The sequence below is a fragment of the Oncorhynchus kisutch genome, linkage group LG30 (assembly GCF_002021735.2).
Source record: "Oncorhynchus kisutch isolate 150728-3 linkage group LG30, Okis_V2, whole genome shotgun sequence".
NCBI lineage: Eukaryota > Metazoa > Chordata > Actinopteri > Salmoniformes > Salmonidae > Oncorhynchus > Oncorhynchus kisutch.
This window is the reverse complement of record NC_034203.2, coordinates 39,946,065-39,962,824: the sequence shown is the minus strand read 5'-3', so window position 1 is coordinate 39,962,824 and position 16,760 is coordinate 39,946,065. Positions and strand designations below refer to the sequence as shown.

Below are 16,760 nucleotides of genomic sequence, written 5' to 3'. Positions count from 1 at the left end.
ATGTGCTTCGGGAAGGTTGGTATTCTGCCATACATGTACTGCAGGAATGGAATTGAAATCACAGAGGACGGATGTGGTGGCAACAGCGGAGAAGTACTTGGGTGTACAAGATTTTACAGCAGATGAGTTCCAAGATGTTTTTAACAATAGTGTCCTGTCCTCCCAGGCTGCTGGCCTGGAGTAGGTTCAGATGGGGCCAAAGTAGTGGAATAGTGGTGAGGTTTTAATGGGTGCAGAGTGAGATGGTAGGGCACATTTTTCAAAGTGTAATTAATTCATACTACATAATAGTAGGCTGATACACAGCCAATACACTAGGTGGCGGCATGCACTTATAAATGTGTTTGAGGACCGCCATAATACCAACAAAGTAGAAGAAAAAGGTTGGAGTTCGAGAGGCGTGGCTGGAACAGTTTCAAAATGGCGGTGAGTCGATCATATCTTCCATGAACGTATCTAAAACGTCGTTATTTATATTTTCTATTAGCAATTGCGTGCCTCTCAATCTAGCTACAGTATTGTTATCGAGCTAATGCAAGAGAGCAGAGTAGGGACATTTGCGAGCGTGCTTTTCAGACAGCATCATGTTGAAACCGAAAAAGAAAAGGAATGTCAAACAAAGACAGAAAAATGACAATGTCGCTTGAGAAAAAAAGAGCCAATACCCGATTGGGACGATCGTTGCGGATGACAATATTCTGCAAAACCTGCAACATTACGTTAGACTACATAGTGCATGGGCGCTAGATCAGCATTCCCGGTAATAAACTCGTGTCCGCCGTGGACCCGCTCGTACATAAAAGCATCATCCATTCAGGCTGCAAAGGCATTTATACATCCTTTTTAATTGCAAGAAGAAATGCGTACTTTAACAATTTCCACGACCGTTGAAGTATTTTCAGACAATTTAGGATGTTGCATACCGCGTTCATCCAAGGGTGTGCAACGTTCCTAATCTAATATTCATAAAATGGTGGTAAACGAACACGCAGTTCATTTTAGTGGCCAACTCAGGAGACTAAAAGGTAGCCTCAAAAAATGGCGCTGAGTCGATAACTTAAAACCTAATTTACTCACCATTTGTTTCCTAGTTCAAAAAATTTAAAAAGGGTTATTTCAATTGAACTACAGTATTCTGACCACTGTTAGCGAGAAATTGAGAAATTTGCTAGCGTTAAGGGCAGACTCGACTGTATAATGTTGTCAACATCAGCGTGCTAAATATCATGCCATGTTCGTACCCCAGTTTCCCTCCCCATAATCTTTAGACTACATTCTAGGAACTGGGTTCTGTTAACCACTTCATCCTCGTTTTCCCTTAATCTGCTTCTTCTATTGGGTTTAACGGCCGTTGGCATCCAATGTTAACGGTGCATTACCGCCACCAGCTGGAGGAGGTATTTTAACGAGAAAATAAGAATCATTACAGGAAAGGGGGAAAACGAAAAAGACATGAAACAAACCCCATCTCACTTCAATCAGTCCATTCCAAAATAAATCCCTGCTCAGGGGCCTCAGAGGGTGGGAACATTCAGCGACAGGATTTCTTGCAAGGCATTGGCTATGACATTACGAAGACCCAAGAAACATTTAGCTGCATTCAATGATGACAATTTTCTCCGCTTGTGGTATACAGATTATGACCATTGCAATAAATTATACAAAGTCCACCTTTAAACATGTAACATTTCACGATCCCTCTGTTGATGTGAAGGTCATGGGGTTTCTACTACCCTTTGTTTCTTCCCTGCCACTCTGTCAGCAACCACTCCATCTGTCTTCAGTTATCATACTTCTTGCGCCACTTTTTCCACCCTAGAAATAACCCCCTTTGATTGGTTAAAAAATCTATACAGGAATCATTCCACTCCAGTATCTTGAGTCTTAAAAACACAAAAAAAAAAACTAAGACTGCTTCTTGTGATGTTCAGACTCCACCCGGTCCAAGACATTCCAGATTTTCAACCATTTTGCAACAGAATTGGCTTAATAATAATACACTCTGGGTTTTATTTTCTACCTGATAATTGCACCCACCTGGTATCCCAGGTCTAAATCTGTCCTTGATTAGAGGGGAGCAATGACAATCAGCAGTGGAACTGGCTTCAAGGATCAGATTTGAATATGCCTGGCCTATACTGTCAATTCAAAGTTGAACATGACCGGTTTGGGCACTTATAAGCGCATAAATTGGAACACAGGGGTGTCAAACTCATTCCATGGAGGGCCCAGTATCTGCAGGTTTAGGGTTTTTCCTTTCAATTAAGCCCTAGACAACCAGGTGGGATGAGTTCCTTACTAATTAGTGACCTTAATTCATCAATCACGTAAAAGGGAGGAGTGAAACCCCACAGACTCTCGGCCCTCCGTGGATGGAGTTTGACACCGTGCTTTACAGTAACATGCTATAAATCACATCAGAGTGGGTTTTTGCTGACAGCCGCTCTGAACATGAGCACTTCACACTACAAGAAGTTGCCCCCCGTCACTCCGGCTAATTGGGCAACTTTTGCAAATGTTTTTGTCTGAGGGAGGTAAACGCTGTAAATTGAGAGGACTCTTATGTATTTTGAAAGATGAGATGTTGAGGACTATAATAAATTCCACTTTGATGTCGTACAAGTAAGCCAAACACCTGTGATTCTAAATGCAATTCACATTTCCATATCATAAAACTCATGTCACACACAGTGTTCCTCCTCCTCTGATGTACAGTTGGATGACATCATACCCTGGGTTGTTCAGAACAGAATGATTTGTCTATTGTCAAGAGAATTTGCGGCTGAACACACACCTGAATGCGCTCATGACTCCTTTCTATGAGCACCAAAATTCACGTCGGTATCTGTAAGATCATATTTTATAACTTAGCTAGTCATGTTGGCAATAGAACAAGCTTTCAAATGATGCCCATCTGATCCAGATTGAGATTTATAATGGGCCGTTTTTGCATTGCGTAAACAACGGTAATTGTGTGATGGCGGGTATGCAGGGCTGTATTTTAGTTTGGTCAACAGCACAGCTCGGAGAGCATCTATTAAAAGGTGCTTTTTTGGGGGGGGGGGGGGGGGGGGGCTCTTCTTTGAGTCATAAAAAAGCATTGCCATTACTTACGAACTGTACACTTTGGAGAGATGGATGACCACTTGGAAACATCAGTTAGTCCTCTCACTCAAAACACTCAAATACCCCAACATTTCCAGGAATATTCTTATGTTGCTGAATGTATTTTCAGATTCTGTTATCAACAAATGTGGTAAAAAGTACAGTAATTGTAAAATCTACATTAAATTCAACAGTGTAATGTTTGGATTCAGTATTTTCAGGTCAACTGTTGTGTCCTTGCCTTGGTCCATTTTTTTCTCTCCATAATCTCAACTGTTCCCTATTAATTGCGACCATGCTTATGCATACGTTTTTCATATTTATAAAAAATATTTTTCAAAACATTTCAATTTAGTGCTATGCACATAGGCTAATTCTCAAGAGTAAAGGGTTAAAAAAATGTATCATGATTTGGCTCAATTCAAATGGATCTGATCTCCAGCCCTGTCAGTTTTTCCCACGTCAAGTACTCCTATTGAAATCATTATTATTTGTGTCAAATAAACACATCTACATTTTCAGTATACAAATTGGATAAAACTAAAAGGGGCTGCGGTCCTTGATGTTATGATTAGACTATGGGGTTCAATCCTAAATTCTACTGAATATTTTCCTTTCAGGACAGAAACAAGGAAGGAGAGAAGAAAAAGAAGGAGAGCATCTTTGACCTGTCCAAGTACATTGATAAACAAATCCGTGTCAAGTTCCAGGGAGGACGAGAGGGTAAATCAGTGAAGATAATACTTAGTCCATTTCATTACTATGTCAAAACCTGAAGAACGAAAGAAAGAAAAAATACTGTGGGACTTAAGGCTTCCAAAAGAGAACAATGGCCACCTTCTGCCTGTCTGGAAATGCTTTTCCATGACAGGCCACAGTCCCCATCTTCTTTACTGTTTTTCTCTTTGCCTCCATTCAAGACAATAATCCTTATTTATTTGTGTCAGCCAGTGGAGTCCTAAAGGGGTTTGACCCCCTGTTGAACCTGGTATTGGACAGCACCATCGAGTACTTGCGAGGTATGTAGCAGAAACTAAGACTTGCTTGTATGATCGCATATCACTTCTACAAAGTGAAAATGCACTCCTGGTCGGCGAGGAGACTGTTGCCCACACAATTCAATGGAAAACATATATGTGATGTTGCCCTTTAGTAAAAAAATTGACAATAAAATCAAGGTCGTATAAAGAAGGTTGTGCTGGATCATTCATGGTGGAGTTTCACATACTATCAATTACCTCTGACCTGTTATGCCACTTCCTCCTCCAATACAATTTGGTTTGATTTGTTATTTCCAGACCCTGACGACCAGTTCAAGCTGACAGAGGACACGCGACAGCTGGGCCTGGTGGTGTGTCGAGGGACCTCAGTGGTGCTCATCTGTCCTCAGGACGGCATGGAGGCCATCCCCAACCCCTTCATCCAACAGCAGGATGGATAGTCCGCATGCCTTATTCCTCTTGATTTCCTCACAGTAGCCCAATTCCTGGGGTGAATCTTAATTGTATTTCCTTGATTTCTCAAGTCCTCTCCTTGCTTCCTTCTTTGGACAAGAACATCCGAGGGGAGGAACCTCAGATCGTTTGCTCCAATATGCTTTGAAAAGGTGACAAGGTAGGAGGACGTAAGGAATCGAAGAAAATATTATTTAGATTCACTACTATTCTCCCCTGACCCTTCTACCCGAGGTGCACTTCATGTTCACTCCATCAGCCCCACACATCTTTCTGAGTCCCTAAAATCAGGAAAATTATTTTGTTGTAGTTTAATTGTTGTCACCAGCCTGAATGTTGATGTAGTGTGATGAGCATGTGTTCTGTTAATCTTATTTTTTGGGGGGGGGGTCTCTGACTATATAAGTGAAAACATATTTTTGCTGTGATGGTAAACTTTAAAAAAAATACTTTTTTACTATGGTTTTCCCTAAATCAGGCCAGGTTTGAACGATCTGGCATATTATGGTTTTACATTACAGATGTAATAAATTTACTATTTTCTTTTAATGATGTGTGTCTTCAGTGTTTTGTATCGTCTTTGAACGTCAAGAATACGGCCCAAATAGATTAAATAATTGGGATTCATTGAAGCTATTTGACAGATGCATTTCAGCTTTTTTTTTTTTTTGAGAAAATCTCAATTCATTGCTCTTTCAGACAGTAATAATTTGCTTTTGCGGGTTCAAACTTGTGCACCCACAACGATGAAGTCAGTATGATGTCATTCCATATGGTCCATCCTCCTGTCTCAAAGTGCTGTAATTTTCTTCTACCACCGGAAATTTGACTCGGGAGAGGAATGCAGGACCCGTAGCCAGTTATAATGTAAGTATCTGACTTGTACTTTGTATAGACCGAGTAAGGAACGATAAACTACCATCTCCGGTGTCAACTGACGTTATATGAAAATTGATGAGCGAATGACCAGCGAATCCTGTTCGCTAGTTAACGTTAGTGAATTAGTTCATGTAGCTAGCTAGCACGTTAGCTATCTAATATAGCATTACCAGCAAGCTTTTGTCAAAAATGTAGCTATATTTTCTTTAGAATTTGGTTTTCTCACGACCCATTATCACGGAAAGAGTTTTGGGTTTTAATGTTTGTTGTTATTTCTAGGGAAAAAGTTAGCCGTATCCCACTAGCTCACTTCTCCAGACTCCAAACGGTAGTTAGCCAGTTAGCAGCTAGTTAGCTACATAAGGCTAAAGTTCAGTTTTTACTTGTCAACAAAAATAAAAACAATTTGCGGTGTAATTTAATCCATAGTATTTTCGGATAACAACACGAAACCATTGTTTCTCAATCGGAGTGGCAAACGGTTATCTAATGTTAAAACCGCAGTGAGACCCATTTAATCAGCTAGTTGATGGAAGAAGATGACGTAAGTAAGACCGGTATGCGGAGTCCTCAGACCTACCAGCCAAGTTTTCCTTCTCCACTCCACTATGTTCATCACACGTGTGGGTGGAGTCGAAGAAACCCAGCAACTCTGCCGTGTTGACTTTGGCCAAATAAGGACGACCACTTTGGGGGGGGGGGGGGGGGGGTTGTTGTTATGCACATCATTGGTTGGGAGTGAATTTGTTCAGGGTCAAATAGTTACATCAATTTACTGTATGTGTGTAAAGTGATTGTATTGACCCCCCCCCCCTTGTGGCTAAATTTTGCAGCCGGTGGTATGCCTATTGTCACTCTATGACGTGTAGCATGTATTTGATCTAGTTTTGCTCATGTCAGCATCACATAAGTCTATCGTTGCCATGTTATGGGTCTCAATTTCCTTGGAAGGTACTAATAATCATGTTTCTCTGTTCTGTGATTCAAGACACAACTTCTATCAGCAGCAACCCAGTCAGACCATGGCTGGCTTCAGACAAGAGGATGTGGAGGCGTTCTATGATATGGGAGAGGAGCTAGGGAGGTAAGATCTGACCTGTGTTTGTCTGTCTGTACAGTGTTGCTGGAGGAGGATACAAAGGAGACTTGATTCAGCTCTCCCAATGTGTCAGTGGGCAGAATTTGTACTTTTAGGACGATTGAGGAAAACTCCTACCCAGCATGAGGCACACTGGGCCAATGCAATTAAGTGTGCCTACCGTTCCATGTTCCACGTTCCAGCCATTACAATGAGCCTGTCCTCAAACATTACAATGACCATGTCGCCACAGGAGTCGCTAGTGCGTGATGGGACAAAGACATCCCTGCCGGCCAAACCCTCCCCTAACCTGGACGACGCTGGGCCAATTGTGCACCGCCCCATGAGGGGAGACTCAGAATCTCTAGTGGCACAGCTAGCACTGCGATGCAGTACCTTAGATCACTGCGCCACTCGGGAGGCCCCCACCTTTAGTAACTCTTGTATGTAAAGTGAAGCAATATTTCTACAAAGATCTTAAAGATTGATTGTTGGGCTCTCCTAATGATACAATCCAAATACCACTTAGTTGACTTGAAATCACATAGCTGGATGAAAACATCCGTTGGCAAATTCCCAGTGTATTTGTGGGACTGTTTATTCAACAGTGTAGAGCTCTCTGTCCTGTTATGCAAACCTGCTCTGTGTTTTTAACAAGTCCTTATAAACTAAACAGAGCCGGAGCACTAGAATGAGTCATGTGCTTCTACAGGATTAAACCTGAATTTGTTCCAAATGGCAACCTGTTGACGTAGCGCACTACTTTAGATTAGAGACCATAGGGCTAAAGTAGTGCACTATACAAGGAATATAGGGTGCCATTTGGGACACAATAAACCTGACTTCCTACCTTTATATGGAAGTTTTGTTTTCTGCAGTGTTGCAGAAGAAGAATGACATCATTGCCTTTCTATGCGTTTATTTCCTCTTTATGCCTCCTAGGTTTAGTCTAGCTAGCTGTTTATTAGCTGTTTTAGGTGTAGTCTAGCTGTTTATTAGCTGTTTTAGGTGTAGTCTAGCTGTTTATTAGCTGTTTTAGGTGTAGTCTAGCTGTTTATTAGCTGTTTTAGGTGTAGTCTAGCTGTTTATTAGCTGTTTTAGGTGTAGTCTAGCTGTTTATTAGCTGTTTTAGGTGTAGTCTAGCTGTTTATTAGGTGTAGTCTAGCTGTTTATTAGGTGTTTTAGGTGTAGTCTAGCTGTGTATTAGGAGTAGTCTAGCTGTGTATTAGGAGTAGTCTAGCTGTGCATTAGGAGTAGTCTAGCTGTGCATTAGGAGTAGTCTAGCTGTGCATTAGGAGTAGTCTAGCTGTGCATTAGGAGTAGTCTAGCTGTGCATTAGGAGTAGTCTAGCTGTTTATTAGGTGTAGTCTAGCTGTTTATTAGGTGTTTTAGGAGTAGTCTAGCTGTGCATTAGGAGTAGTCTAGCTGTGCATTAGGAGTAGTCTAGCTGTGCATTAGGAGTAGTCTAGCTGTGCATTAGGAGTAGTCTAGCTGTGCATTAGGAGTAGTCTAGCTGTGTATTAGGAGTAGTCTAGCTGTGTATTAGGAGTAGTCTAGCTGTGTATTAGGAGTAGTCTAGCTGTGCATTAGGAGTAGTCTAGCTGTGCATTAGGAGTAGTCTAGCTGTGCATTAGGAGTAGTCTAGCTGTGCATTAGGAGTAGTCTAGCTGTGCATTAGGAGTAGTCTAGCTCTGCATTAGGAGTAGTCTAGCTGTGTATTAGGTGTAGTCTAGCTGTTTGTTAGGTGTAGTCTAGCTGTTTATTTCCTCTCTGGCTCTAGGTATGGTCATGCTGTGTGAGAGGGAGGGGGGGCTGAGTTTGCTCAGAAAGGGTACATTAAATGGCAGAACAGAACATTCAGTTCTGTGCAGATAGAGAAGCGCTGTAGACTTAACTTTAGGAATGGCTAGACCCTCAGGAATGCAGAATTTATGAACTCTGCAAAAAAAGAAACGTCCTCTCACTGTCAACTGCGTTTGTTTTCAGCAAACGTAAAATGTGTAAATATTTGTATGAACATAAGATTCAACAACTGAGACGTAAGCTGAACAAGTTCCACAGAAAAGTGACTAACAGAAATGGAATAATGTGTCCCTGAACAAGGGGGGGGGGGTCAAAATCAAAAGTAACAGTCAGTTTCTGGTGTAGCCACAAGCTACATTAAGTACTGCAGTGCATCTCCTCATGAACTGCACCAGATTTGCCAGTTCTTGCTGTGAGATGTTACCCAATTCTTCCACCAAGGCACTACAAGTTCCTGGACATTTCTGGGGGGAATGGCCCTAGCCCGCCCACTCTGATGTTTATAAAACATTTTTTTAAAGCCACCCACTTTACATGTTTGCATAGAGTCTTTATCTTATTACATAAAATGAAACTGCCAACCAGTGTGTTGCAATGCTTCCAGTGAACCCTAGCATATACAATTTGTAGTCAAGAATGTATAGCTTTAAATCAGGATTTTCCCCAGATTGGCTATTTGAATTTGGCCCAGTAACTCTTTATTGTTTCCTATGTTTATGTACATATTTTATTATACTATCGATCATCATCATCCTCATTAACTCTCCTAGTGGACAATTCGCCATCGTACGGAAGTGTAAAGACAAGAGTTCTGGCTCGGAGTACGCCGCCAAGCTAATCAAGAAGCGTCGTCTGTCGTCCAGCCGTCGGGGCGTAAGCCGTGAGGAGATCGAGAGGGAGGTGAGAGAACCACAATGGAAATAAGAATTCAGGCTTTGCGTTTTATCCTCAATCATTGTATGTGCTGACTGGACCAGCTTTATATGCCTTTTTTATTTTTATAATGAAATAAATTAAATGAAATTGTAGGTGAACATTCTGAGAGAGATCCAGCACAGCAACATCATCACGCTGCACGACATCTTCGAGAACAAGACGGACGTCATCCTCATCCTGGAGCTGTGAGTAGAGCTACACCAGTTGATATTTGGGGCTGATCTAGGATCAGCCACCTCCCCGTCCTTGTAATCGGATTCACTATGATCTAAAAGGCTAAACTGATCCTAAAGCAGCATTTGTCTGAGACTCTTTCTGAATACAGGCCCAGACCTGTACTCAAATAGTATATTGATAAAATAGAGTACTTTTTTTAACCTTGTTCTGTGGTGTGGTCCAGAGTGTCTGGAGGGGAACTATTTGACTTCCTGGCAGAGAAGGAGTCTCTAACAGAGGAGGAGGCCACACAGTTCCTCAAACAGATCCTGGACGGGGTCTACTATCTACACTCCAAACGCATCGCTCATTTTGACCTGAAGGTGGGTAGGGTGGAGTCTGGGGAAGGAGAAGCCAGGCTGGCATTGTAAACTAAAGTTCCATCTTGACTTGACGTATTCCTTTAAACTCCTATTGGAGCAGTCCGACTCCTCACTCAATGTATAACTTGATAGACTGTTTTGAGTCATTGGCACATCAGTGAAAACGTCCACAAGGTTTCCAGCATTTGAGAAATATACAGTTTGGTGTCTTAAAAAATAAATAAAAAACATCTGTATTGTATTATTATATTGTATTATTATCTGCATTCTGAAATGTTTGTTTGTGCCGTAGCCAGAGAACATCATGCTGCTTGATAAGAACGTCTCCAACCCCAGGATCAAACTCATCGACTTTGGCATCGCTCATCAGATCAAAGCTGGAAATGAGTTTAAGAATATCTTTGGAACGCCAGAGTTTGTTGGTGAGACCATAGAGATGTGTTTGTAATATGTATTAATAATAATAATAATAGCAATTTAGTGTTCCACATATATTTCGTTATGTGTGTGAGACGCTCCTACATATTCGTTTTCCTTATTTAAACATACAGTATCTTCAAACAGTATATTATTAATTTTAATTTTTCGACATTTGAACTCCCTTTTTCGCCCAAATTTCGTGATTTCGATCTTGTCTCATCGTTGCAACTCCTCAACGGCCTCAGGAGAGGTGACGGTTGAGTCATGCGTCCTCCAAAATATGACCCGCCAAACCGTGCTTCTTAACATCCGCCGGCTTAACCCGGAAGCCAGCCGCACCAATGTGTCGGAGGAAACGGCGCTCAACTGAGGACCGAAGTCAGCTAGCAGGCGCCCGGCCCGCCACGCCACAAAGGAGTCGCTAGAGCACGATGAACCCCCCCCCCCGACCAAACCTTCCCCTAACCCGGACAACGCTGGGCCAATTGTCCGCCGCCATATGGAACACGCGGTCACGGCCGGTTGTGACACAGCCGGGGGTTGAACCCCAGTGTCTCAGACAGCTGCGCCACTCGGGTGGCCCGTATAGCTTTAAAATAAAATTAAAAGATTCCACAATGATCTTAATGTTATGGAATGGGGAAAATATTCCCCATAAGTGGAGGTCTGTGTGTTGATCTCCCTGAAGACCATCTGGGTTCTAATAATCTGCTTGTTTTACAGCTCCAGAGATAGTCAACTATGAACCACTCGGACTGGAGGCTGACATGTGGTAAAATCAACTAAGATTATTTTAAATGTTTTTCTGATTTTGAGAACTTTTTGTTATTGTTGTTTTTCTTGTTTCTTTACCCTTCAGGTAAATCTCACTAATTTGTTGTCCTCTTGTTTCTCCAGGAGTATTGGAGTTATCACGTACATTCTGTAAGTACTGCCTCACATTATAATGGTGTCAGTTGAGTGACATAAACCATGTCAAACATTTTGTTCGATTATTTCGAAATCTACAGACATTTTTGATCATATTCTGTACCTGTTTTACAAAATGGAGAACGACACAAGTGAATGTTATTTCTGAGCAATCCAATCATTTTACATGATGAAATAGCAAATAAGCGATTGTATTTCATATTTTGTCCGTACCACTTGTTTAACCTTAGGTTGAGTGTTCACAACATGTTGTTTTGTCTTCCTCAGTTTGAGTGGTGCCTCTCCGTTCCTGGGGGAGACCAAGCAGGAGACTCTGACCAACATCTCTGCTGTCAACTATGACTTTGACGAGGAGTACTTCAGCAATACCAGTGAGCTGGCCAAGGACTTCATCAGACGCCTGCTGGTCAAGGATCCCAAGTAAGGCTGGTTTACTGTGGATAGAACAGGCCTGGGAATACTTAGAACAACACACACAGGGACATGACAGTAACTATTTGCTTTTGTTTGTCTTGTTAGTTAATATATCATTGTAGGGACTCTAGCAAAAGATGAACGTTAACTGAATCCGCACCATAGCCTTGGAGAACTTTGGTCTTCAGTGGAAATGATATAATTGCAATTACTAAAGGCATGACAGTAAAGCAGAAAGTAATAATTGATTATTTTTCATCTCTTATTTCTCCAGGAAGAGAATGACCATCGATGACAGCCTTCAGCATCCCTGGATCAAGGTAGACATCTCTCGCCATCTCACACATACTTTACATCTTACTGATCCCAAATGTTGGACTATCCCTTTGCCCTCTTTCACTTATAAAGCAACTGTTGGCTTTTAGCACCTGGTTTACTGATGGTTTACTGCCGCTTTACTGATGGTTCACTGATGGTTTACTGCCACTTTACTGATGGTTTACTGATGGTTTACTGCCGCTTTACTGATGGTTTACTGATGGTTTACTGCCGCTTTACTGATGGTTTACTGCCGGTTTACTGCCGGTTTACTGATGGTTTACTGCCACTTTACTGATGGTTTACTGCCGGTTTACTGCCGGTTTACTGATGGTTTACTGATGGTTTACTGATGCTTTTTGACCCCCTTTATCTGCTATCCATTAACGCTCCTCTCCTCCCAGGTGATCAAGAGGCGGAATGTGCGCCAGGAGGAGAGCGGGAAGAAGCCGGAGCGCAGGCGCCTGAAGACCACGCGTCTAAAGGAGTACACTATCAAGTCCCACTCCTCCATGCCCCCCAACAACACCTACGTCAACTTCGAACGCTTCTCCCAGGTGCTGGAGGAGATCGCTGCTGCTGAGGAGGGGCTAAGAGACCTGGAACAAAACCAGAGGTGAGAGGGAGGGTGGATCGATTCGTAATTTTAAGTTGATTATTTTAAAAATGCATGTACAGCCGCTCTAATTGGATACAACATACGTAATCCATACATTCTAACATCTCCCTGACTTCTCCAGGTCGTGCCGGGAGGATGTGGCTGCTCTCCTGTCTATCTACGAGGAGAAGGAGGGCTGGTACAAGGAGGAGAACCAGAGCATCGCCAGCGACCTGGGTCACATCCGCCAGGAGCTGCAGCGTACCCAGGCCCAGCGCAGGCAGAGTCAGGAGGATGCCCGCGCCACCATGCTGGCTGCTAACGCCCTCAAGAGGAAGTTTGGCCGTCTGGAGAACCGTTACGAGGTCCTGGCAGAACAGGTGGCGTCGGAGGTGCTCTGGGTGGAGGAGCTGGTCAGGGGGATAGAGAAGGAGAAGGACAGCCTCGTCATGCCCTGAGGCCAGCCTGGCTTCTAGTATCACTGACCTGGTCATGCCCTGAGGCCAGCCTGGCTTCTAGTATCACTAACCTGGTCATGCCCTGAGTTTGGCCTGGCTTCTAGTATCACTGACCTGGTCATGCCCTGAGTTTGGTCTGGCTTCTAGTATCACTGACCTGGCCATGCCCTGAGGCCAGCCTTGCTTCTAGTATCACTAACCTGGTCATGCCCTGAGGCCAGCCTGGCTTCTAGTATCACTGACCTGGTCATGCCCTGAGGCCAGCCTTGCTTCTAGTATCACTGACCTGGTCATGCCCTGAGGCCAGCCTGGCTTCTAGTATCACTGACCTGGCCATGCCCTGAGGCCAGCCTTGCTTCTAGTATCACTGACCTGGCCATGCCCTGAGGCCAGCCTTGCTTCTAGTATCACTGACCTGGCCATGCCCTGAGGCCAGCCTTGCTTCTAGTATCACTAACCTGGTCATGCCCTGAGGCCAGCCTGGCTTCTAGTATCACTGACCTGGTCATGCCCTGAGGCCAGCCTTGCTTCTAGTATCACTGACCTGGTCATGCCCTGAGGCCAGCCTTGCTTCTAGTATCACTGACCTGGCCATGCCCTGAGGCCAGCCTTGCTTCTAGTATCACTGACCTGGCCATGCCCTGAGGCCAGCCTGGCTTCTAGTATCACTGACCTGGTCATGCCCTGAGGCCAGCCTGGCTTCTAGTATCACTGACCTGGTCATGCCCTGAGGCCAGCCTGGCTTCTAGTATCACTGACCTGGTCATGCCCTGAGGCCAGCCTGGCTTCTAGTATCACTGACCTGGTCATGCCCTGAGTTTGGCCTGGCTTCTAGTATCACTGACCTGGTCATGCCCTGAGTTTGGCCTGGCTTCTAGTATCACTGACCTGGCCATGCCCTGAGGCCAGCCTTGCTTCTAGTATCACTAACCTGGTCATGCCCTGAGGCCAGCCTGGCTTCTAGTATCACTGACCTGGTCATGCCCTGAGGCCAGCCTGGTTTGGTACAGACACCGGTCTTACATACCAGCTGTCATTAGATTCAGAACAAGGGCCCAGAGTTTTTCTGGTGAGGGAAAACTCTGGCCCCTGGTCCTAAGTCATGATGCTACACCCCCTCAGACATTTGATTAGGAAAAATGATCCCCCTTCCCCATCTTCCCTTTCTAATGAGAGCACCAACAATTTCCCTCCCTACTATGAATACATTTAATCAACAAAATATGTGTTTAAAGAATGTCCATTCCAGTATTTTCTAAATTAATTCATAACGTTACAAATGGTAAAGATTGTGATTCATTTTTGCAGTATATTTGGTTAAGATGATGATACATACATGCATACACACAGGAAGGTTTTCTGCACCTGCAATCATTTTCCTATAGTTTTTTAGCCCCATACTTAAAGGGATATTTATCATTAACAGCTGACTATGATTGACCAATAAGGCCCAAGGGGGTGTGGTATACCGTGTCTAAGGGCTGTTCTTATGCATGATGCAACGCGGAGTGCCTGGACACAGTCCTTAGCTGTGGTATATTGGCCATATACCACAAGCCCCCAAGGTGCCTTATTGCTATTATAAACTGGTTACCTACATAATTAGAGCAGTAAAAACAAATGTTTTGTCATACCCGTGGCATACAGTGTGATATCCCACGGCTGTCAGCCAATCAGCATTCAGGGCTGGAACCACCCAGGTTATAAGGTACAACAACAGTAGAAACAATAGAACACGTGTTATAGGGAGATTCCATTTAGAAGATGATCTTATTGACACTCAACAACCGTCTTGCTGTACTGCGATGCGATGCGAAGCTACAGACAGATGCATATACTATACTATATATTTATACTATATAAATACTAATAGTTCTCTTATGTGTGAAGAGAGTTGTCTTAAAATGGATTGTACAAACCTGTTTTGCAACTTGCACGCAGCCTGTACATTGAACACCTTATTGCCTATACATAAGCTAAATCATGTGTGTAGTAATGTCTAAACCCTTTTCATGAATAATGGAAGTCTAGTGACTGTCCCTCCAAAACGTTTTAGGCCGGTTTCCCTGGACTATAAATAATGGTCAATGGAGAACCTTCATTTAGAAAATAGCATTTTAGTTCAGTATTTAGCTTAATCTGTGTCCGGGGAAAACCGTCCCTTTCGAATACAACTATTGCACAGTAGCCTCATACCAAATGATCTGCATGTCTATCTGCTACTATATTTGAATGATTGTTTTAGTCAGCCTTCTGTTGCTATGACCATAGCCCCACACTACAGACATTCCATGAGTTGGTCTTAAATCTATGCATCACATTCCATGTTCCACATAGAACTCTATGTACTGTACATTTCCCTAGTTTAATATACTATTTTGCACTTAAATATAGCCGTGTTCCAAACTATTTCCCATTCAATCTTTTTTTTTTTTTTTATGTACCCAAAACTTATAATGGTATGTATTGTTAAGTTTGAATGATGACATATTTAGATGGGGTTTTGTTTCAAATAAACAAACTCATAACCTAAAGGAACCTTTCTGGTGTATATTTTTTCTGTCCATTGAGATTTTGCAGGTCCAGATTTCTCAGCTGTTTTTTACATTAAAAAAAAGGATCCTTCCACCTGGAGCTTATGGAACTTGTCTCTCAGTTTCCATAGTAACTCAGAACTAAGGAATATGATCTTTGTTATTCAATGCAACCCCTGTTCCCTTCGACAACATGGCTCGGTCTAACAGTTAAGTCGTCCGGGACGTGCTGTAACCTGTTGATGGCAATGCTGCTCACCCTGTGGTGTCCCTCACTGTGATGTGGGCCAGTGCAAGGTAGCCCAAAAGGTGTGTGGACCACAGTGCCTGCCTGCTTAGCAGTAAAGCTTCCCACTGGGCAAAAACAGGTTGAATCACCATTGTTTCCATGTCATTTAATGTGATGAAGTTGAATCAATATAGAAAACCTAAGGGGCCAACTTTAAACCTAAAGCCAATAAAGGGGGACATTTTTGGTTGATTTCACATTATTTGACAACTCAAATGTTGAACAGACATCCGTTCCCAGTGAGTTCCTCTCTGGGTACAAGCCTCCTGTCCTGGGGGTGTACTTGTAAATCACACTGGCTCACACTACAGAAACAGGAGATGGATTGGTGTCCTGTCCAGGGGGTGTACTTGTAAATCACACTACAGAAACAGGAGATGGACTAGTGTCCTGTCCAGGGGGTGTACTTGTAAATCACACTGGCTCACACTACAGAAACAGGAGATGGATTGGTGTCCTGTCCTGGGGGTGTACTTGTAAATCACACTGGCTCACACTACAGAAACAGGAGATGGATTGGTGTCCTGTCCTGGGGGTGTACTTGTAAATCACACTGGCTCACACTACAGAAACAGGAGATGGATTGGTGTCCTGTCCAGGGGGTGTACTTGTAAATCACACTACAGAAACAGGAGATGGACTAGTGTCCTGTCCAGGGGGTGTACTTGTAAATCACACTACAGAAACAGGAGGTGGACTAGTGTCCTCCACTCCTAAATAGCACCTGGGCCAACACAGGTTTAACACACTGACTGACGAGGTGACACCAATCGGTGTGACCTACGTGCTAAATTCCAACCTCAAAACATGAATAAAAAACCAAAGCCTGTAACAAAGGCTTATTTCCTTTTATCTAGGTGCCTCCCAGGCTACAATAACTCCAACCAGAGCTTATCTGGGGTTTACCGGTACGATCTAAACTTCATTAAACGGGCCCTGACGGAGAAGATGGAGGGGGCAAAGGTCATGTGAGAGAAAGACCCGCAGGCCTTGCTGGAGGTGATA

The 16,760-nt window shown here is 43.3% G+C and overlaps 2 protein-coding genes across 3 annotated transcripts; both read left to right on the top strand.

The window, feature by feature from the left end:
* The first annotated feature begins 327 nt into the window (after window positions 1-327).
* On the top strand, window positions 328-5,108 carry LOC109875069 (U6 snRNA-associated Sm-like protein LSm7). Its single transcript, XM_020467224.2, has 4 exons — window positions 328-426; window positions 3,726-3,828; window positions 4,053-4,124; window positions 4,404-5,108. Exons 1-4 carry the CDS (start codon window positions 421-423, stop codon window positions 4,544-4,546), a joined length of 324 nt encoding a protein of 107 aa, XP_020322813.1. The 5' UTR covers window positions 328-420; the 3' UTR covers window positions 4,547-5,108.
* A 191-nt stretch (window positions 5,109-5,299) lies between these two features.
* Window positions 5,300-15,466, top strand: LOC109875076 (death-associated protein kinase 3). 2 transcript variants are annotated; one of them, XM_020467234.2, is made up of 12 exons: window positions 5,300-5,426; window positions 6,427-6,522; window positions 9,090-9,219; window positions 9,349-9,440; window positions 9,656-9,794; window positions 10,087-10,216; window positions 10,938-10,986; window positions 11,112-11,138; window positions 11,412-11,564; window positions 11,833-11,878; window positions 12,281-12,492; window positions 12,617-15,466. In XM_020467234.2, exons 2-12 carry the CDS (start codon window positions 6,461-6,463, stop codon window positions 12,930-12,932), a joined length of 1,356 nt encoding a protein of 451 aa, XP_020322823.1. In that variant the 5' UTR covers window positions 5,300-5,426; window positions 6,427-6,460; the 3' UTR covers window positions 12,933-15,466. The 2 variants fall into 2 exon arrangements, with proteins under 2 accessions (XP_020322823.1, XP_031666148.1); XM_031810288.1 differs by lacking the exon at window positions 5,300-5,426 and adding an exon at window positions 5,447-5,551.
* Window positions 15,467-16,760: the final 1,294 nt, after the last annotated feature.

Coding starts and splice junctions, on each gene's coding strand:
- LOC109875076 (XM_020467234.2), top strand. CDS start 6,461: ATGGCTGGCTTCAGACAAGAGGATGTGGAGGCGTTCTATGATATGGGA. Junction 9,220..9,348: donor GTGAGGAGATCGAGAGGGAG/GTGAGAGAACCA, acceptor ATGAAATTGTAG/GTGAACATTCTGAGAGAGAT. Junction 12,493..12,616: donor GACCTGGAACAAAACCAGAG/GTGAGAGGGAGG, acceptor TGACTTCTCCAG/GTCGTGCCGGGAGGATGTGG.
- LOC109875069 (XM_020467224.2), top strand. Junction 3,829..4,052: donor GTTCCAGGGAGGACGAGAGG/GTAAATCAGTGA, acceptor TATTTGTGTCAG/CCAGTGGAGTCCTAAAGGGG. Junction 4,125..4,403: donor CACCATCGAGTACTTGCGAG/GTATGTAGCAGA, acceptor TGTTATTTCCAG/ACCCTGACGACCAGTTCAAG.